This window comes from Diabrotica virgifera, chromosome 1 (assembly GCF_917563875.1).
Source record: "Diabrotica virgifera virgifera chromosome 1, PGI_DIABVI_V3a".
In the NCBI taxonomy this organism is placed as follows: Eukaryota; Metazoa; Arthropoda; class Insecta; order Coleoptera; family Chrysomelidae; genus Diabrotica; species Diabrotica virgifera.
Genome location: NC_065443.1, coordinates 317044413 through 317067725, shown reverse-complemented (window position 1 = coordinate 317067725; position 23313 = coordinate 317044413). Strand labels below are relative to the sequence as shown.

Here is a 23313-nt window from a genome sequence, read left to right as displayed (position 1 = left end):
AAAATTTTTGTAATGTGTTAAAACCGTCCACCAACTTTCATTAAAATTGACTTACTAGATTTTGCATAATAATTTTGCAATCTAAACTTTTTTTAAAAAATTAAAATTCTTGCACAACAAAAACTAGAACATACAAAGATTTGTCAATTTTTTTACATATAAAGAAGCACACCTATCTAATGCACTTTACAGAATTGAAATCGGATTATTTAAGCAGCCTCAGCAATGTTTTAAAGTTATAAACAGTTTTTTGGCTTATAAACAAATTAGTGCTTTGTCCAAGTTTTTTTATGTATTTTGACCCGTAGAACACGAATTTTTTGGGTAACTGTTGATCCGGATGTCGATAAGATTGTTATAAACAAAGAACTTGAGGAATTACATAACATCGATTTTTCGCAAAACAAAACATTTTTTGTATTTCATGAGTGATTGTAAGCAAAAAATGTTTTTACAAGTTTTTTCGTAGGATGCATAGTTTTCGAGATAAACGCGGTGAAACTTTCAAAAAATCGAAAAATTGCAATTCTTGAACGAGAATAACTTTTGATTAAAAAATAAAATAGCAATTCTGCTGACAGCATTTGAAAGTTCAAGTCAAATTATACCGGTTTTAATTATTTGCATTGCTAAAAATTAATTTTTTATTATTGAACAAAGCTATTTGTTTTTAGCCAAAAAATTGTTTATAATTTTAAAACATTGCTGAGGCCCCTTAAATAATCCGATTTTAATTCTGTAAAGTGCATTAGATAGGTAGAGCACCTCTTTATATGTAAAAAAATTAGCCAACTTCTAAATGGTCTACTTTTTGTTCAGAAAGATTTTAAAAAATTTAAACTTGTTTAAAAACATTTAGATTGCAATTTTATTATGCAAAATCTATTCGGTCGATTTTAATGAAATTTGGTAGACCGTTTATAAGAAATTTTTTTAAGTGAATTACTAAGGTTCTAATTACCACCGAAGTGGTTAAGAAACAATGAATAACAACAGGCGTATTTGACCCCTTATTTTGTATTTATTGCTATATTGCAGAAAAGGTAATACCTTAAGACATTTTTGACCAGTCGTATATCATACAAAATTCAATTATCTTTATTTTATTTCTCTACGGCTTTGTTCCAAAACGAATCGTTTTAAAGTTATAAGCAAAGAGAGCAGAAAAAAATCGATGTTTTTCGAAATTATTAAATATTTTAATTTTTTTATTAATGTTCCGGGCATATTTGAGAAGGAGCATAAGTCAATTATTATTACTGAAAGTGTTACCTAACTTTATCTGCAAAAATCCGAATGCCACCTCTCACATCCAAAAATACACGTTTTTTACAGATTAGTCCTGGTCTATAATAGAATTTACTATTAATTGGAAAATAAGCTATATTTTGTATTTTCATAACGACGTCCGTAGTGGAAGCCGAAACGTCAATAAAACTATTTTTCTAGTTAAATTTTGACTTATTTCCCAATTATGATAATAAATTACCTAAATGTCACAAAGAAACAGCTTTAAGTTAATATAATAGCAATAAACTCACCTTCATTCTTAATCTATATTAAAATCTTCCATAATTATCAATCTCGGTTTGGTCAACGCCACCCTACTGAACTTGGGACTCTTATATTTCGTCTGGACGGCCTGTTGCTGCTTCAAAGGCGAATCCTTCAATGTCTTGTGTTGTCTCTTCACCACGGGACTGAGTTCTTTCAAGGAATAGCCGCTGGCCTTCTTCAGTTTCTTCGGCCACGTGATTCGTTTGAGTAGCGTGTACCGGGCGAGAGCGATGCAAGCGGAGGCCAGTTTGGAGGGAAAATGAGTGAGATAGTCGTCGCCTTCTAAAAGTACTAGCTCGGCGATGTACTAAAATAATAGAAGGAATTATTGGTGTGTGATACATAGAATATAATAGACATCTGTTACTTAATATTGTTAATATCCATAAAGCGTTTTATATAGTGACAATCTTAAATTCGCTCGCAGAATAGAAAATAGACCACAGATATGCAAATGTTATAGTCAAAGCCCGAATTTCAGGCACTTCTAGGTTTGACTAGGCAATCCTCAGGTCTGACTGACGGTCTTAGTCAAAGCCCGAAATAAATTACAGTTTCGGCCTTTGACTAGTCAAACCTAGGAGAGACTAAGTTGGTCAGGCAAAGGTCGAAATTTAATTTTATGAAATCCAGCTTTGACTAGTCAAATTGACCCCATTCTTTTTAAAAGGGTTTAGTTAACGTAGAGTTGACCTTCTATTATCTTTTTCTTGCCAATGATCATACGCTTTGTCTTATTTACGTTTATGTGAAGTTCACATTGTTGACTATAATACGTGGCTTTGTTTATAAGGACTTACAGGTCTTCTAGGTTGTCCGCAAATGCTATGGCGTCATCTGCATATTTGATGTTGTTTAGCCAGTACTAGATTAGTAAAATACCTTTTTCAGTTTCGTGTAAAGTTTCGATAAATATGTCTGTATCTCTGGAATAAGACTTATAATGAAACAGAGACTCCTTTATACCAACAGCATTTATAAACCCAAAATGGTTGGAGGAAATTTGACTTTCACATAGCTTGCTTACAGGTTGTGCGAAAAAGGATCACCATCTTATCGGCATAATATATATTATTAGCCGACCGTTAATTTTTATGACCTCTGTTGCAGTTTCCATGCATTTTTTTTAATATTTCTTAGGATTAAATATTGAAGAGGTGCAGGTCCGACCCTTGTCGGAAACCTTTTTTAATCTTTACGCTTTCAGTAAGTTCATTGCCTATTTTTTCTCTTGCTGTTTGACCTCAGTTTCTCGAGCTTTGAAGAAGCTGCATTAAACATAGGTCTAAAAATAGATTAAGACAAAACAAAATATATGGTCGTCTCAAAACAAGAACGACGGTGAACAAAGCAAAACATCACTATAAACGATCATAACTTCGAAGTGGCTATAGAATTTAAATATCTAGGAGCAACAACCACAAATGACAACAAAATAGAGAGAGAAGTTGAAACGCGAATAATGACTAGAAACAAATCTTTCTTTGTGGTGCAATATCTAATGAAGTCAAAACTTCTTTCACGAGGTTCAAAAATCCAGATATATAAGACCATAATACGACCAGCAGTCGCGTATGGAAGCGAAACATGGACGCTAAAAAAAAAAAAGTAAATAAGTTGCTGATGTGGTAACGTAAAATCCTTCGAATAATATAAATGTCCCTTGCAGAGACAGCGTGACAAACGAATCGATGCGCAGATACAATAACGAGTTAGAGTCTCTTTTCGGAAAGGAAGATCTAATCAGATAAAGGACAATAGACTAAGATGGGCAGGGCATGTGACACGCAGTAACGACAATTGCCTTATAAATAATGTATTCCGGGAAAGGCCAAATGGAAGAAGGTCCGTAGAACGGCCTAGAAAAAGGTGACAGATGCAGTCAAAGAAGGTCTGAAGAAAATGGGAGTGAGACAATGGAAATTAGTGGCACAGGACCGACAAACATGGAAAGCAATAGTAAACGCGGCGAAGACTCCTGAAGAGTTGTAACGCCATTGATGATGATGATGATGATGATGTTTGACCTCCGTAAAGTACCTCTTGTCACAATTCATCATTGTTCAAATCAAATATCATTGTTCCAATAATGTTTGTAAATGACGATTGTTCATGAGTGACATTGTCAAACGGTATTCTAAAATCCACAAAGCATAAATATACATCCTTGATATCTTCTCTATATAGCGCTAAATAACCACCTTAAAACGATGACTGTTTTTCTAGCTCCAAGTGACTTCTGAAACCAAACTGCAATCTATCAATATTGAACTCACATTTATCATACTAGTCCAAAGATTTTTCTCGTGACGCATCCCCCTCCAGGCCGAAACTAAATTTTTTGAGTAGTATGGACATCTATATAATAACCCATATGTTTCCTGCAGCCGATTTTGATGATATACATAGTTATAAACAAATAAAGATCAAAGAACGGTAAATTTTCGCTTTTTTCATCTATAACCAAAAAGTTAAGCATTTTAAACAAATTTGAGAGTAAGAAACTTATAAATCGTATAAAAAAACTTCAATATGGCGTTCGCTGAATATGTCTATCCTTATTGGTTGCTTAGAAAATTGCAAAATAAATCATAAATTTTGAATTTTTATAAATATTCATAAGTTATGTAAAAATTAACTTGAACCTTCTTATTACATGGAATGCTGAGACTTCTGGTGCTTAAATTATACCCTATAATTTCAAAGCAATTGGTAAAATAGTTTAAAAGTTATTTAATTTGTTTATCCCAAATTTATTTTTTTTGCAACACTGTAAGTCAGAATATTATGAGGTTACAGTAATATTTCGGACAGTTTATAAAAGAAGAATATTTATGTTATTAACCTAATTAAAAAAATTACAAAAAGTAATTTTAAACAGTGTAAAATTATTTTGCACAAACATGTCGATTTTTTGCCCACTTATAAACAATTAGAATAACTTTTTAACCGTTACCCGTAGAAAAATTATTTTTTCATATTTAGAAAGACTGAATTTTTATACACATTTAGAAAGAAAAACAATTGTCCTAGGATATTTAGGGACGAAGTTAGCCCCCCCCCTTTTTTTTAATTCACATGTTCTTGCAAAACAACTTTGCAATATTTAGAATTATTTTTTGTCATTTTTTTTAATCAAATTAATAGTGTAAATCTTCTTCTTTCATAAACTATCCAAAGTATTACTGTAACTTCATTATTTTCTGACTTATAGTGTTGCAAAAAAAATGAATTTGGGATAAACAAATTAAATAACTATTTTACCAATTACTTTGAAATTTAGATTATAATTTAAGCACCAGAAGTCTCAGCATTCCGTGTAATAAGAAAATTCTAAGTTAATTTTTACGTAAGTTAAGAATATTTATAAAAACTGAAAATTTATGACTTATTTTGCAATTTTCTAAGCAACCAATAAGGATAGACATATTCAGTGAACGCCATATTGAAGTGTTTTGTATGATTTATGAGTTTCTTACTCTCAAATTTGTTTAAAATGCTTAACTTTTTAGTAATAGAAAAAAAAGCGAAAATCTACCGTTCTGTGATCTTCATTTGTTTATAACTATCTATATCATCAGAATGGGCTGCAGGAAATATATAGGTTATTATTGTAGATGTCCACGCTACTTAAAAAAATTGGTTTCGGCCTGGAGGGGGTTGTGTCACCAACAGGATATTTTTTTCCTTATTTCTCCGAACTATACATATTGTTCTATCAAATTATATTTTTTATTAGTTAAATAATTACCCGGCCAATTATTTGTGATCTTAAAATAGCTCTTTTGAATTTTTAAGAGATTATGGGATGATTTCTATAACTTGTGATTTTTTTAACTGAAAAATGTGTTCAAACCGTCTTATTAAATTATAGTCGGAGAGATAAAAGCGGATTTTGCTTGTGATAAGTAATATGGAAAAAATATACGGGTAGGTATATGTTGAATTAGTTGTGTGGATGACTTTCTCCAACGAGCGGAAACCATCGTGGGACTAAGACAGTTATAGGGGTCAAAATCGAGGTTTTTATCTTTTTTTTGTGGCGCTCATGATCGAGATAGTGCACCAAAATTTGGGAATAGGTAGATCATGACGTAACTAAGTAAAATATCCAGTTCGGAACGCTGCATGGGGGACAAATGGGTGGCGGGCAGGGGTCCGTTTTTTGTCACCCACACAGCGTTCTGCCCCTGGAGGTTTTACTTAGTTACGTCATGACCTACCCATTAACAAATTTTGGTGCACTATCTCGATCACGAACGCCACAAAAAACCCCTTAATTTTTATATTCACCTCTGCCCCCACGAAGCGTTCCGCGCCTGGAGATTTTACTTTGTTTTGTCATGATCTACTTATTCCCAAATTTTGGTGCACAATCTCGATCATGCGCGTTACAAAAAAATAATAAAAACTACGACTTTGATCCCTTATAACTACCCTCGTCACCCAGTCTATTTTCCGCCCGTTGGAGAAAGTCATGTACACAACTAATTCAACATATCCCCGTACAGTTTTCCATATTACTTATCACGAGCAAAATCCGCTCCCAGTTCTTGAACTATTATGTTCTCGTTTTGATGCATTTTGATTTCAATATAACTCTTTTATTTCCGTAATACAGATTTATATAAGCCGCAAAAATGGTAAAACCATGAAGGAAGTAAAGAGAACATTTCTTAAAACTAAGACCTTACCATCGCCAGATGCTGAGTCTTCTCGTCCATCTTGTACTCCACGGCCAACTGTTGAATGAAGCCGTTTATCGTGGGCGTCTGCATTCGAAATCTCAACACTTTCAGAACGACCTGCTCCATTTTAAGGACTTGTTGAGGAGTGAACGTGTCGCTGGTTAAATACGACCATTCTTTGGCGTCGATCGGGTAATACTCCTCCATTTTCGTAGCTATCATCATCGCAGCGGCTCCCACGAGTTGGAATTTGTTCTTGGCCTGAAAACAGTATGGACTTGTTTTAAGAGAAAAGCGACAGAATATAAAACTAGTGTTTGTCTCGTTTATCATAATGCATTTTAGACAAGGCTTAAACGGCGGTTTCGTTACAAAAAATATTCTTATGAGATTTTTTTTGCATAATCACATTCGTAAGACATCCCAGAATAAGGTTCAAGAAGTCGCCCACGTGAAAAGTGGTCCAAATTTTTTTTAACAATTTTTTTAATCAAATTGCACAAATCAATTTTTTGGCCCAACCTCAACAGGTTGGTCTGTGTCCATTGAACTGGCAAGAACCACAAGTTCTTAACGAGCAGGGAACCATGTTGCCCTTTGAGCACTCCTAACACATTTTATCGTGTAACATCGACTTGGAGTCGCTATAATTACCACTTATTTATTATGTAAACCATAAATATCGATGTAACCTTTTTCAAAAAGTTGCTAGTTTCTTGTACGAAGCAGAACGCACTGAGGATGATCTGATTCAGATTGAAAACGTTTTGCAAATCCTTTTGGAGGACTTTTATGTTTTTTAATAAAACTTTTTATACCAATATAAAAAAGAAGTTTTTACTTCTGTATGGTTATTTATAAATTTGTTTATATAGCCCGATCAAGGAACACAAGTTTACAAAAACCTCAAAAAAATTAAAGGAAGGATGAAAATTTGGAAATAGGTATGTAGTTGAAATTGTCTATTATTACATAAGAAAAAGTTTACAATTCTAAACCGTCCCCATTTTACAAAAATAGGGAAATAAGGGTTGGTTTTTCATTAAAAGTGCTGTATTTTAAAAATAATGAAATAATAAAAAAAAATGTAACAGTGAAAAATAAAATAGTCATCAGAGTGATTTAACCTTAAAGATTGGTCTTAAATTTTTTTTAGATCTCGATTATTTTATGAGATATAGCCTATTTTTAATAAGGGTTGAAAACCAAAAAATTTTAAAACGGTCTTATTCGGTTAGTTTTGTATCAATTAATCTGAAAATTGGTGAACACACTCTTTACAGATCTATTAAGGGCTTGAGGTTAAGATTTTCCAAAAATTAAAAAAAAAAAATTTTTCAATTTTTGGAAAAAGAACAGAAAGCTTTGGTTTTTCTTGTAAGTATGTACTTACCTATATTATTTTCTTTTTGAATTAAGTTAATAATTTGAAAAACTATAATTTTAAAGTACCTACATACTTGTACTTTTAAGTTAATTATTTCAATATAAACATATAAAATGAAAATATATCAAAATTTCTCAAAAAAATATTTCTTTTACTAAATATTTATTAGGTTTTCTAAAGTTCATTTAAAAATTAAATTAACTTAATTAAAAATAAATGTACTCTATTAAGAGGCTACATCAGCGCGTCATCCATATTTTTTTTCGATAGTTCTCTGAACTTTCAACAGTGCGGCAACAGTGTGTCGGCAGTACTACAGTGTCAGTGACACTATACACAGAATTTCTTGCAGATTTGCATTCGTTACGTAAAAGTAAGCAACTTTTATGCAAGATATTTTTTCGAACTGTGGATAGATGGCGCTATAATTGGGAAAAACGATTTATCCTGATACCATAGGTAAATTATAGAAACGGTCTAATATCTCGAGAAATACACTTCCAAATAAGAAACCAAAAAACAGGTTTTTACTATTTTTCAAAAACCTATCGATAAACACTAAATATGACCCTCCAACCCACCCCCTGGAGGTGGGGTGGGGGGTAACTTTAAAATCTTAAATAGCAACCCCCACTTTTTATTGCAGATTCTAATTCGTCATGAAAACTAAGCAACATTTATTCGAAACATTTTTTAAAAATGCTGATAGATGGCGCTAATAAATCGTATTTTTCCAATTAAAGCTCCATCTATCAACAATTCTAAAAAATGTTTCGAATAAATGTTGCTTAGTTTTTCATGACAAATCCGAATCTGTAATAAAAAGTGGGGGTTGCTATTTAATATTTTAAAGTTACCCCCCACCCCACCTCCAGGGGGTTGGGCTGGAGGGTCATATTTAGTGTTATTCGATAGGTTTTCGAAAAGTATTAAAAAAATTTGTTTGGTTTCTCATTTGGAAGTGTATTTCTCGAGATATTAGACCGTTTCTATAATTTACCCATGGTATCAGGATAAATCGTTTTTCCCAATTATAGCGCCATCTATCCACAGTTCGAAAAAATGTCTTGAATAAAAGTTGCTTACTTTTACGTAACGAATCCAAATCTGCAAGAAAATCTAGGGGTTTCCATTTGAGATTTTAAAGTTACTCCCCCAACCCCACCTCCAGGGGGTGTAGTGGAGATTGGTGTTTGGTGTCATTGGATAGATTTTTGAAAATGATTGAACACGTATTTTTCAGTTTTTCGATCCAATGTTCAGTTCGCGAAATATTCGACCGTTCCACTACTTTTGGGACACCTTGTATAAAATTTTATTAATTTTATACGAGGTATATAAAAAATATGAATTTCGATCAAGAGTAAACTACCTTTATAGTTCATAACATTTAAATTAGAATGATATAATTGCACATTAAAACAATTATTAATTCTAAACTAATTTTCATAATAGAAATTTTCCATATTATGAATTAAAATACGTAAATATACAAAATTTTCGTTATGACAATGCTCGCATTTTCAGCTTGTTAATGTTTCAATTCCACGTTTGACAATTACAATTTTTTCGGTATCACATTCTAAATGTTTTTCACAAATAAAACAAGAATTATTATTATTTGTTTCACTGTTCCCACTCATTGTAAATATTTACACAATTATTTTATAACAAACAGATCACTTTTATTGAAAATTTTTTGCTCAATTAGAAATCCAATGAAATCAATTAATTTGTGGTCATCTCATTGAATACAACCAATAAAACCAACATTATACTGAAAACAGATCCCATGGGCTGTTTTCACTCAATCATGTATGGATACCTACATTTCGTTTCATTTCGATTTTGACATTTCAAATATTCAATATTTCAAAATGTCACGATTTGGTTGTAATACTGATGAGAATATTAATGAAATTATTAATTATCTTCATTAAATTTTTCTAATTGTTCCTTTGTTAATTGCACATTTAAATAAATTGTTTTTGCTCTGTATTTTTTTTTTCATAACCAGCAAAAAATTTTCTATCCGAATAACCCTCGAACATTGATAAATGCTCAAAAAATTTTTAACAACTTTCTCAAGCTTGTTGCTTACAGGCAACAGACCTCCGCCTACGGCGTCGGTCTGTTTCCAAGCAACAAGCTTTCGAAATCTGTTATAAAATTTTTTCGAACAATTATCAATGTCCTTGGGTTATTACTACTGATAATAAGTTATAAATTCAAAAACTTTGACAGCCGAAAACGATAACAAAACATTGCAGCGTGAACATTGCTCCAATTGTTTAGGTTATGTTCGTCTACTGTGTTTAGGAAGCGCGCCGTTTTCTCTTTTAAGCAACTTTTTCACCTGTGTTTACGTGCCCCATATATTTTTACCTTTGCAATAGGCGTGTTGTATATATATGTAATATGTTATTCAAGTCTTTTTTAATATGTTCCCATATTTTCATTTAAAAAAAGACTTTCAAAAAAGAATGGCATCGATTTTATTAAAACATGACATTTTTTTGTAGTTGTTTATAATGAGTGAGCCTTATTTAAAAAGTATTCTATGCATAAGAAAAATAGATACCGCTTTCGAAAGAGTACATTTTCAAGTACCTACAAGCATATTTCTTAAGTTTTTTATGAATTTTCAACAAAGATATTATTGATTGAAATCTTGAAGTTGACTTAAAATAAAAATCAAAAAATTATCCATTTTTTATCGTGATACAATTTTTTATCATTTAAAGTAACCTTGTGCAATTTTAAATCTAAATGTTAATTAGCCATCTTAAAACGTAAATCTAAAACGAATTTTAATTTAAATGATTATGTAAATTTTTGTGACAAAAAATATGTGTTGCTCTCAAAACTTGTATTAGTATATTTTAAAACATATTTTTCTAAATTAAATAATTTGTAATTCACAATAAAAATATATTCACGTTAAAATTGATATTTTTCTAAAGGTATTGTGTTTTTTTCGTACATTTTAATGTTTGATAAATGCCCCAAATTATCAATTTAAAAGTTAGTTAATTTTAAAATGTGACATTTTTGTTGCGCGCGCAATTCAAGTAAGCGCCCCTGTTAAGTACTTTAAAAAGGGCTATAGGTTAGAAACGAATCAAGGTGCAAACAAAGTTTTTAGTCAAAATGTTAGGATAAAAGTAACTTGATGATTTTTAAAAAAAAAGTTTTTGTTATTATTGCCCTATTTTCCGAAATACAGCACTTTTAATGAAAAACCAACCCTTATTTCAATATTTTTGTAAAATGGAGGGGGTGTAGAATTGTAAACTTTTTTTTATAAAATAATAGACAATTTCAACTACCTGTTCCCAAATTTTCATCCTTCCTTTATTTTTTTTTGAGGTCAGATTGTGCTTTGATCGGGCTAATAGTAATGTCATTAAAATTTCTTTTTTGATAGAAAACACTCGACTCACCCGCCCCAAAATCAAACTCAATTACGTGTGTACTTTGTACTCACGTAAGAAGTTATACTTCTATTATTATGATTTCAACGAAATTAATATACTTAACAGGTTATTTGTATTTTATTTAAATAGTAAACTAACTTTCTTTACCTACCACTTTTAAAAATTTTTTATTAAAACGATACCAAAAATATAAAAAAAAGAATATGAATCGTCCGGAATTTGAACCCGGGACCTTTTGATCTCCGGTCACACGCTCTACCACTGAGCTATATCCCTTTTGCTTTGACAGGCTACAATATTTCTCATACATACTGACAAATTTAATAGACCAAGTGAGGTATACAAAAATACTTTAAATATAAATGTCGAATGGGTTGCATGTGAGAGTTCATTTTAAATTAAGTAAAAGACAAACGTAGTGATTGGGAGTACATCTATCTTTTACTTCACTTTAAATATACTTACTATTATTATAAAATATGTTATTCCCGAAGAGGCCAAATCCAAAGACACAAAAATTATAATAAATAATACATTTACTAAAAACACTAATATATATTATTTTATATGATGTAATATGACTTATTTGCGCTGACAGCGCTGATACATAGGTATATATCTTGAAAAATTAGCAACGAAATACATACTGTCTGTGTGCGTATGCGCCCGGCATTATAAAATTTCACTCTCGATCGTAAAGGAGTATAACTTCCAAAAACGAAAAATGGCGATTTTCAAAGCTTAATAAATTCATTAAAAGCTATTATTATGAAAGTCAGAAAGTGACTGAATCAAAGTTAAAAGCCTCCCCTACAAGATCCTGAAGAAATTTTTGTCATTATTTTGTTACTAAGCTGTGATTTTTAAGTAATAATAATGAGCGCCTGAACGTTTTAGGCGGCCCTCTATGATGAGTGCGAGAGAGATGCCATTCCGGCAGTCCAATGGGGCATCTTACTCACACTCACATTTACAGCCGCGTCAATACGATCTTACGGCTTATTGTTAATAATTAAAAATAACAGCTTAGTAATAAATGAATTACATATTTCTTCAGGATGATATAGTGGTGGCTTTAAACTTTGATTTAGTTACTTTCTGACTTTCATAATAATAATTTTTAACCGAGTTATTAAGTTTAAAAATGGCCAATTTCGCGTTTTTCAAATTTTGAATTACTTATAACGCGAAATCCATCAACTTTAGAGAAAAATTACGATATCTTTTTTATCCAGAATGGTCCAAAAAACCTAACAAAAATTTGTACTGGTCAAAAATATTGATTTTTGCAATTTGATTAAAAAAATTGTTAAAAAAAATTTTTCTAGTGGGCGACTTCTTGAACCTTATTCTGGGGTGTATTACAAAATGTGATTATGCAAAAAAATCTCAGAATATTTTTTCCAACGAACCCGCCGTTTTCGACTTGTCTATTTAGCACTAAAAATACCCGAATAAATCGAGTTTTCAGAATGATTTCAGGAAAAAAGTCTACTATAGAAGAATTGGTAGAAATGTATTATTGCGTTTGGAAGTGTATAAATTGCATCCAAAAGTGTATAAACATGTCAAAATAAGCATATTAAGGGCCAGATTTTGTTATTCGGAGAGTTTTGGGGTCACTGAACACGACTAGGTACGCCATCAGAAACAACCTACGGAGTACCTGGTACCCAGGGCCACTGGAGGCACGTTATTTGGAGGTTCGACGGTTATCGGCACTAAATTGATGCAAACAGATTAAACGGGGGTTTTTTAGGGTTACTGAACACGAATACGCCTGATCAGAACTCACTCCTGGAGCACCAGGTGCCCACGATCACTGCTGAGGCACGTCATCTTCTAGAATTTGGAAGGTTTTGGCCTTAAATGCATGAACATAGATTACTAGGCGGTTTTGGGGGTCGCTGAATACGAATACACCATCAGAACCGACCCCTGTATCAGCTGGTGCTCAAGGTCTATGCTAAGGCATGTTATCTTCTGGGGTTTGGAGGGATTTTGGTCACGAGGTGCACCGGGGCCTGGTTCTGATGGCATATTCTTGTTCAGCGATCCCAAATACCTCCAAGTAATCTTTAAAAGTAAGGTTTAAAATTTTTAAAGTAAGTTTGCATCAATTTAGTGCCTAAAATTCTCGAAACTTCAGATGACTGTGCCTTAGCAGTGAATCTGGACACCAGGTGCTCCGGTCGTCGGTTCTAAATAAGTAACAAAATTTGGCTCATGATACACATTTTTTGGAAATGTGTAGAAAATCAGGAAAAGCAGAATAAACATGCAAGAAACGATATTTAAAAACGGCCACCAATGCATAGCATTTGCAGATGATCTGACGCTATTAGCAACAAGCAAAAAAGAACTACAAAAGTTAATGAAAAACATAATAACGGAAGCCAAAAAATTCGGACTTAAAATAAATGAAGAAAAGACGAAGTATATGATAATGGGAGAGATCCAAAAAGAAAAAGAGAATAACATCATAGTACAAATAGATGGAGAAAAAACATACTCGTTCAAAAGAGCCAAAGAAATTATTTACCTGGGAGCCAAAATAGATGAAAATGGTCATGAAGAAGGGGAGATAAAGGCAAGAATAGCTAAAGGAAATAAAAATATGGAGCATTACGCACATTATTGAAATCCAAATACGTATCAAGAAAAACAAAAATAAGAATTTATAAGACTGTTATCAGACCTACAGTAACATACGCAAGTGAAACATGGGTGCTCAAAAAGTCAGAAACAGACCTATTAGAAAGATGGGAAAGAAAAATGCAAAGAGCAATATATGGAGTTGTGAAAATAGAAGGTCAGTGGAGAAGAAGAACCAATAAAGAATTGGAAGAACTATATCAAGAGCCAACGATTACGACGACGATCAAAGCACGGAGAATACGATACTTGGGGCACATAGAGAGAATGGGAAGTAAACGAATGCCAAAAATGGTACTCTCACGAAGACCAATACAAAAGAGGAGGAAAGGCAGGCCAAGGAAAAGATGGAAGGACAGTGTATATGAAGACTTAAAGAAAAGTAACATTGAGAGATGGAAAGAACTAGCATTGGACAGAAGGAGATGGAGAGAGGTGGTGAAGGAGTGTATAAAAAGACTGAAGTGTATTTAAATAAAATTTACAAGTTTTATAAGTTATGTAAGTTATACTAAGTTATTTATTATATTATTTATGTAATCAGAAATGTAAACATTTTAGCCCTAGGCCTACAAGGCCTGTTGCGCTTAATAATAGTACATTGTTTACCGGGTAGGGAAAGCTTAACATTCCTGGACGACTGTGAAGTCGAGGCGCAAGCCGAGACTTAGCAACACAGAGTCCAGGAATGTGGCTTTTCCTACGAGGTAAACATACTATTTTTCCGCAAATCGTTTAAAATTCGACAGATATTGATTGATTTAAAAAAAAACGCGATAATTTTATTCCCAAATAAATGGTGCTTTGAAATTCCTAATAAAATTACTTGGGTTACTATGGAAACGTATTGAGGTTAAATTGTCAAACTTGACGCTTATAAATTTAATTGCTGGTGTTCTCGAAAGTAAAATGATAAGTGATGATGAAATTTCCATTCCTGGGACTCCTCCAGAGCTGGTTGAGGCAGTGAATACTGCTTCATTAGAATTATTGCCAAAGAAATCAAGAGAAAAGTACGAAAATGCATACAGACGTTTTATGGATTATCGCATGAGTAAAAATACGAGTTCTTTCTCAGAAAATGTTGTAATGGCATACTTCCTAGACCTTTGTTTAAAGATGAAATCTTCAACATTATGGGCCAATTATTCAATGCTGAAGTCAACCCTTGCCCTTAAACACAATGTAGATATATCTACATACTCAAAACTTCGTTCTTTATTGAAACGGCAAGCTCAAGGTTATAGGGCAAAGAAATCTAAGATTTTAACGAAGGAAGAAATTGAAAAATTTATTTAGGAAGCTCCAGATAAAGAAAATTTAATGATTAAGGTAATTTACAAGGTTTTAATAGCAATGTGTTTTCTATCATTTATGTAGAACACTAACAACTGTACGGAAATATCATTTCCTTACAGTAAGGAAATGACATTTCCTTACAGTAAGCAAGTCCTGACTTTTTCTTCAAGAAATTTTGACAGGAATGTCAAAATTTCCTGGCGATTTGCGGAAAATAAAATAAATACACATTTTTTGACATATTTATGTACTTTTGGATGCATTTAAATCAATTTATTTTGTGCTAAATGCCCTGTTCTACTTATACAGGGTGTCCCGAAAAGATTGGTCGTAAATTATAAATTATATAAGTCATAAATTATTGACACATTCTGGGGTCAAAAATAGTTCGATTCAACCTAACTTACCTTAGTACAAATGTGTTCACAAAAAAAGTTACAGCCCTTTGAAGTTACAAAATGAAAATCGATTGTTTTCAATATATTAGTCCTGTCGCCAGGGGGGGTACAACGGCCTCTTTAATTCAGATGGACTTACTTAATTTTTTTTATGTATTTTGACCCGTAGAACATTTATGTAACAGTTGATCCGGATGTCGATAAGATTGTTATAAACAAAGAACTTGAGGAATTACATAGCAGCGATTTTTCGCAAAATAAAACATTTTTTTGTATTTTTTTGGGTGATTCTCAGCAAAAAATGGTCTTACAGGTTTTTTCGTAGGACGCATAGTTTTCGAGATAAACGCGGTTGAACTTTAAAAAAATCGAGAAAGTGCAATTTTTGAACCGGAATAACTTTTGATTAAAAAATAAAATAGCAATTCTGCTTACTGCATTTGAAAGTTCAAGTAAAATTCTATCGGTTTTGATTATTTGCGTTGCTAAAAATTAAGTTTTAATTTGTTAAAAAAAGCTATAAACACATAGTTTTCCCGGGCCCAATGCATGCGTTTTAATGGACGTAATATACGTAGAAATTCTGTATGCGCGCCTACTCGTTCGATTTCAAATTAGAAATGCATTGAAAACATCATTCAATCACTATGTGTTTATAGCTTTGTTTAACGATAAAAAAATTAATTTTTAGCAATGAAAATAATCAAAACCGATAGAATTTTACTTGAACTTTCAAATGCGGTAAATATAATTGCTATTTTATTTTTCAATCAAAAGTTATTCGGGTTCAAAAATTGCAATTTTTCGATTTTTTGAAAGTTCAACCGCGTTTATGTCGAAAACTATGCATCCTACGAAAAAACTTGTAAAACAATTTTTTACTTAGAATGACCCAAAGAATACAAAAACATGTTTTGTTTTGCGAAAAATCGCTGTTATGTGATTCCTCAAGTCCTTTGTTTATAACAATCTTATCGACATCCGGATCGACTGTTACCCAAAAAATTCGTGTTCTACGGGTCAAAATACATAAAGAAAACTTGGGTAAGTCCATCTGAATTAAGGAGGCCGTTGTACCCCTACTGGCGACAGGACTATATCGAAAACTATTAGAGATTTTTTATTGAAAATGGACATGTATCATTCTTATGGCAGAAACATCTTAAAACAAAATTATAGTGAAATTTGTCCACCCCATAATAATTTTATGGGGGTTTTGATCCCTTAAACCCCCCAAACTTTTGTGTACGTTTCAATTAATTCATTATTGTGGTACCATTAGTTAAACACAGTGTTTTTAAAACTTTTTTGCCTCTAAGTATTTTTTTGATGAGTCACCTTTTATCGAGATATGGCTTCTTTTTCAAAATATACATAAAGATGTAAATTATAAATAAATTTGCAGATTATTAACATGTCTCTATAATCGTACTTAACCATACAGTGCGTCCATAAAGTAACGCATAAATTCGTTATTTCGTAAACCGGCGACTTTAAGGAAAAATCCCGAAAAAGGTCGATTTTTGTTTTTAAATTATAATTTTTTAGCATACATACCATACTAGTGACGTCATCCATCTGGGCGTGATGACGTAATCGATGATTTTTTTAAATGAGAATAGTGGTCATGTGATAGCTCACTTGAAAGGGTATTCAATTCTCTATCCAATAATATAAACATTAACATAATTATTTATACAGGGTGTTCAAAAAACCTTTTTTTAATTAAAATAAGTGAGACAAAAAGAAGAATATATGTAATTTATTTAATTTAAAATACATTTTACTACTGTCAGAAAACAGAAAAAAAATTATTTGACAAATAAACATTGATTTTCGCTTAAACGAAATGTTCAAACTGTCAAGAGACAGGTGGGTGGCAGCTTTAACATTGAATTTAAGCGAAAAACAATATTTATTTGTCAAATAAACATTTTTTCCTGTTTTCTGTCAACAGTAAAACGTATTTTGAATTAAATAAATTACACACATTCTTCTTTTTATGTCAATAAAATTAATTCAAAAAAAAATTTTTTGGACACCCTGTATAAATAATTATGATAATGTTTATATTAGTGAATCGAGAATTGAATACCCTTTCAAATGAGCTATCACATTACCCCTATCCTCATTTAAAAAAATCATCGATTACATCATCACGCCCAGATAGATGACGTCACTAGTATGATATATATGTCAAAAAATCGGAATTTAAATATAAAAATCGACCTGTGTCGGGATTTTTCCTTAATGTCGCCGGTTTACGAAATAATTAATTTATGCGTTACTTTATGGACGCACTGTATATAAATATGTGGTGGATTCGATAAATATTCAAAATATCTCGATAAACACTGGCTTATCGAAAAAGTCCTGAGGTGCAAAAATGTTTTAAAAACAGTGTGTTTAACTAATGGTGCCACACTAATAATTAATTTGGAACGTACACAAAAGTTTGGGGGGGTTTAAGGGAACAAAACCCCCATAAATTTTTTATGGGGTACACAAATTTAACTTTTTTTAAGATGTTGCTGTCATAAAAATTCCACATGTCCATTTTCAATAAAAAAGAGTTCCCAATATATGAAAAGAAAATCGATTTTCATTTTGTAACTTCAAAGGGCTGTAACTTTTTTTGTGTGCACTATTGTATACACAGTATACAGGTAAGTTAGGTTCAATCAACCTATTTGTGAACCCAGAATCTGTGGTATAATTTATGACAATTCTTTTCGGGACACCCTGTATATCATTACTAATTAATCTCAAAAATGTAATATTATGCGTATAATATTGATATGAAGGGCTAATATAATAAATACTTTTTCATCTTGTAGCACCTATCCGTTTCAGATGTTGGTGACTAGTGATTATCATGGCAATCTGTACTTTGCACACTGCTGCTCTGAAGAGATTTGTAGTTGTTGTGTTAAAACACGTACGTAGATTTTTCAGCCATGAAACCTTCGCCTTCCTCTTTTACTTCTACGTTTCCCTGTTAAATTAGTTGCAGCAGTCCATATATCTCGCTGTTCCCTATTATATTATAGCCGAGGTATTCTATTTTGGCTAGTTTTGTCGTGGTTAAGAGTTCCTTCTTTTTGTATTCTTAATAAAACACCCATGTTAGTAACGTCATCGCTATAAGATATCTTCAGTATTCGACGATAAAGCCGCATTTCGAAAGCCTTAATTTTCTTGCAAGTGGCGTCTGTAATAGTCCACGACTCAACTCGGTACAACAGTATAGGAAAGATATAGCATCGTAGTAACCTTATTTTATGGGTATTGATAAATCATGACATTTGACTGGCGTAGGACGTAGCCATTTTTGGAAATGCACACCTTGCTTTCTCGATCCTAGATTTGATTTCTAGGGAATGGTCCCAATTTTCATTGACGTTCGTACCAAGGTAGGTGTATGTTTTTACTTTTTCTATTTGTTGGCCGTTCACACTGATTCGTCCAAATTACTGTTCCTTCTTGGAAAGAAGGAGGAGATCTTGAGGCCGGCTGTGGTATCCGCAGATCTATTCGTTGGACCTCACAATTACTCCAGGTAATGTTTGGAGGAAATCTACTAAGATGTAAATTAAAACTGGAGGGTCAGATAATAGAACAAGTGATGGAAGTTTAAATATCTAGGCATCACACTATCTAGCTAAGGAAAGCTTAAAACAGAAGTGGGAGATCAAGAAAATAGAACAAATAGAGCAGTAAGTTAACTGAATGAAATAATATAGAGAAATACATATATCCGAAAGAAATGAAAGTTAGATTTACAAAATAGTCCTTAGACCAATAATGATACACTTGGCAGAAACACGACCGGACTCAGGGACGACAAAAAGAATGCTAGAAATAGCAGAGATTAAAACCCTTAGAAAAATCAATCGTAAGACACTTTGGACAGAGCTAAAACTACAGATATATGACGGAGATACAAGGTGGAAAGCATCAAGGAATGGATAAGAAATAAAAAAGTAGAATGGAATGCAAAGCTGCATGATAACAAATAATGTACTGAGGACGGCGAGAGATGCTTACCTAGTAGGAAAACGATCAGTGATAAGATCACAAAAACGATGGAATGACAACCTACTGGAGGTACATTGAAAAACGGACAGAATCATGCCTACACAAAAATAAGGTGACGAAGAAAAAAAAAAGAAAAATATTAAATCTTCTAGCGACTCTTCCAATTATTAATTATCATCAGAAGTATGAAAAAGTATCAAGGTTTTTCAGATGATTCAGGAGCTCACAATACATAAAATCTAGAAAATCAACATACCTATAAAACAAGTAGAGAAAAAGACTCTAATTTGAGGAAAAAAGGATCTAGTAGTGAGAATCACGCTTAACAGAATTAGGACAAAAAAGAATTTCATTCAAAGGATAAGTACGACAGGAAGATACACAGTAGCAAAGAAAAACAAAATCAGAATAGAAGAGATGCTAGGGGATTATAGCAGAGATAGATATTATAGTAGAAGCTATAATAGAGGTAGCTGTGATGATATTAGAGATGAAAGATCAGAAAGGTTGGCAGCAATCCAGAAGTAAAGTAGAAGCAAGGAAAGAGAACAAAATAACAATTCGACAATAGAAGAGATCAAAGAAAATGACAGGAACAAAAGGAAAGAAGGTGTTAGACGAAGACGAAGTGGATCTTTCGATGATGCCAATGCAAAATGTGGCAAACCCGAAGATGAATAATAATAAAACAATATGAAAAAAATATTTTTAAGAAACGCTTTTCTTTAGTTAAAATTAAACATATTATAAAAAAATCAACTAAAAAGCAAAAAATAAAAAAATTGATCAAATCTAACACATTCGTCAAAGAATAGCGTGACGCGTTTTCATCGAATAAACGGTTTTCGCACCACTCTTTTCTTTAACGAATGTGTTACATTTTTTTCAATTTTTTTTATTTTTTGCTTTTTAGTTGATTTTGTTTTATAATATGTTTAATTTTAGTCACTCGTAACTAAAGAAAAGCGTTTCTTAAAAAATTTTTTTCATATTTTTTTATTTTTTACTTTTTAGTCTTTAGTCCTGTCGCCAGGGGGGGTACAACGGCCTCGTTAATTCAGATGGACTTACTCAATTTTTTTTTATGTATTTTGACCCGTAGAACACGAATTTTTTGGGTAACAGTTGATCCGGATGTCGATAAGATTGTTATAGACCAAGAACTTGAGGAATCAAATAACAGCGATTTTTGGCAAAACAAAACAATATTTTGTATTTTTTGGGCCATTTTAAGTAAAAAATATTTCTACAAGTTTTTTCGTAGGATGCACAGTTTTCGAGATAAACGCGGTTGAACTTTAAAAAAATCGAAAAATTGCAATTTTTGAACCCGAATAACTTTTGATTAAAAAATAAAATAGCAAGTCTGCTTACCGCATTTGAAAGTTTAAGTCAAATTATATCGGTTTTGATTATTTGCGTTGGTAAAAATTTATTTTTTTATTGTTTAACAAAGCTATAAACACGTAGGGTTTCCCGTGCTTTTACATGCGTTTTAACGCATGTAACGTAGAAATAGTCTTGATTGCACTAGTACCTATTCTACCTACTCGTTCGATTTTAAATGAGAAATCATAGAAACATCACTCACGCACTAGTTGTTTGTAGCTTTGTTTAACAATAACACAATAAATTTTTAGCAATGCAAATAATCAAAACCGACATAATTTGACTTGAACTTTCAAAGGCGCTAAGCAGAATTGCTATTTTATTTTTTAATCAAAAGTTATTCGGGTTTAAATATTGCAGTTTTTCGATTTTTTGAAAGTTCAACCGCGTTTATCTCGAAAACTGTGCATCCTACTAAAAAACTTGTAGAAATATTTTTTGCTTAAAATGACCCAAAAAATACAAAATATTGTTTTGTTTTGCCAAAAATCGCTGTTATTTGATTCCTCAAGTTCTTGGTCTATAACAATCTTATCGACATCCGGATCAACTGTTACCCAAAAAATTCGGGTTCTACGGGTCAAAATACATAAAAAAAACTTGGGTAAGTCCATCTGAATTAACGAGGCCGTTGTACCCCCCTACACTTTTCAAACATTAAAATATATCGTCATGTTTATTAAAATATGTATATAAAACATATGATGTATAAACATAAAAAGTAGTCGGAATCGGCAAAAAATTTGAAACTTTATTATTTATTTATGAAACATAACGTAAAAAATTAACGTAAAAAGTGAAATTATGTATAGTTCATATAATTAGCTACAATCTGTAAAAGTTTCAATTTTCTTCATTGTAAAAAACCAGAGAATTTAAGCATTTTCCATTAAAATAGTTTTTTATTTAAAGAATTAATAAAAAAAAATTTATTGAATATTCCTCTATTGTTCCCGCGAATGCATATGTCTGCAAATTTTTAGTCATTTGCATTGAAGCAAAGGCAGTCAAATTAACGTGCAAAGATTTGACCCAAACGATTTGAACTAAAGAAAAGCGTTTAATTAATTAACACTATACGACAAAACGAATTTTAATGTTAATTGTAGCACAAAACGTCTCTACTGGTGGTTTTTCTAAGACTACGATAAAAACACGATTTTTTTTAATTCGAGTTTTGGTTGAAAGTTTTGTTTCGTATCGTATTGAAATTTGACACGAATAAACGCCGATTTATATATAAGCAAATACATGAGCGTTCAAAATTTAAAACTTTATTGTTTATTTATGAAGCATAACGTAAACAATTAACGTAAAAAGTGAAATTATGTATAGTTCATATCATTAGCTACAATCCGTAAAAGTTTCAAGTTTCTACATTGTAAAAACAAGAGAATTTAAGCATTTTCCATTAAAATCGTTTTTTTTTATTTAAACAATTATTAAACATAAAAAAAATTTATTGACTATTCGTGTATTGTTCCCGCGAATGCATATGTCTGAAAATTTTCATATATTTGCATTGAAGAAAAGTCAGTCAAATTAACGTCTAAAAATTTGATGCCAACTATTGAAGTAAAGAAAAGCGTTTAAAAATAGATACGTCTTAGTCGTTTTTGTAAATAAACTAATTTTGGGGTCAAAATATTTATTTTTCTTGGCAGGCTATTAGCACTATTGGCACTCCGGACAATTTATAATGACAGTACCCTAATTCTGGATATTTTATATTTGTAGTGTTTAGTTACCTTACTGGAGACTTGAAGATGCATAACTAATTGTAGTACCTATGCGAAACTGGTCGTCCAAGGTAATATTAAACTATTGTAAGTATATTTTTATTTCTCTTATATCTTATAAAAATATCAGCTTACCACAGATATGTGACCTAAAAACCTATCGATGTAGTTGACACTCAAGTGCAACGTTTCGTCCGCCAATTTGTACTCTTCAGCCACACTCACTAGCCAGTCGACCAAAATACTTCTCGAATCCCAAGTGATCTCCTGTTGCTTCGCCATAAACTTGGGCTGTGGCAATGGCAGTTGCTGTTCTAAATTGAGCAAATACGTCCATATCTCCTAAAAACAAATCATGCATTGAATACATACTGATTATGATTATTGTCATACAAGAATTACCATTTGGTCATAGGCCTGGTCATGGGAAAAATAAGGTTTATTAGCAAGCTAAAAATTTGTTAATTGCTTAACGGTGCCTAGTCGGATAAACTTTGATGTATAGAAACACTGGAAAAGGGGAAGTTTTAATTGTGAAACAGGTTACAGGTTTCGAACGTCAGACTACACACTGCTATTTATCACCAACATAATTTCTGTCATTTGACATGTTCTACGTGTCGGCGTATCGGACTTTTAAAATGTCCAGCCCAACATATTTGTCTAACAAACATTTTTTCATATACAGGGTGTTTCATTGGGAAAGTAACATACGTTACCTGTAGA

At 32.0% G+C, this 23313-nt stretch overlaps 1 protein-coding gene across 1 annotated transcript in view; it reads right to left on the bottom strand.

Moving 5' to 3' along the window:
• LOC126879271 (cyclin-A2-like) overlaps positions 1–23313 on the bottom strand; it is a 132600-nt gene that overhangs the window by 6885 nt on the left and 102402 nt on the right. Inside the window, exons 3-5 of the mRNA XM_050642347.1 lie at positions 22723–22929; positions 6252–6506; positions 1542–1864 (exon numbers count right to left, since the gene is read on the bottom strand). Coding sequence (XP_050498304.1) covers positions 1550–1864; positions 6252–6506; positions 22723–22929 — 777 coding nt within the window. The 3' untranslated portion in view covers positions 1542–1549. The remainder of the gene's footprint in view (positions 1–1541; positions 1865–6251; positions 6507–22722; positions 22930–23313) is intronic.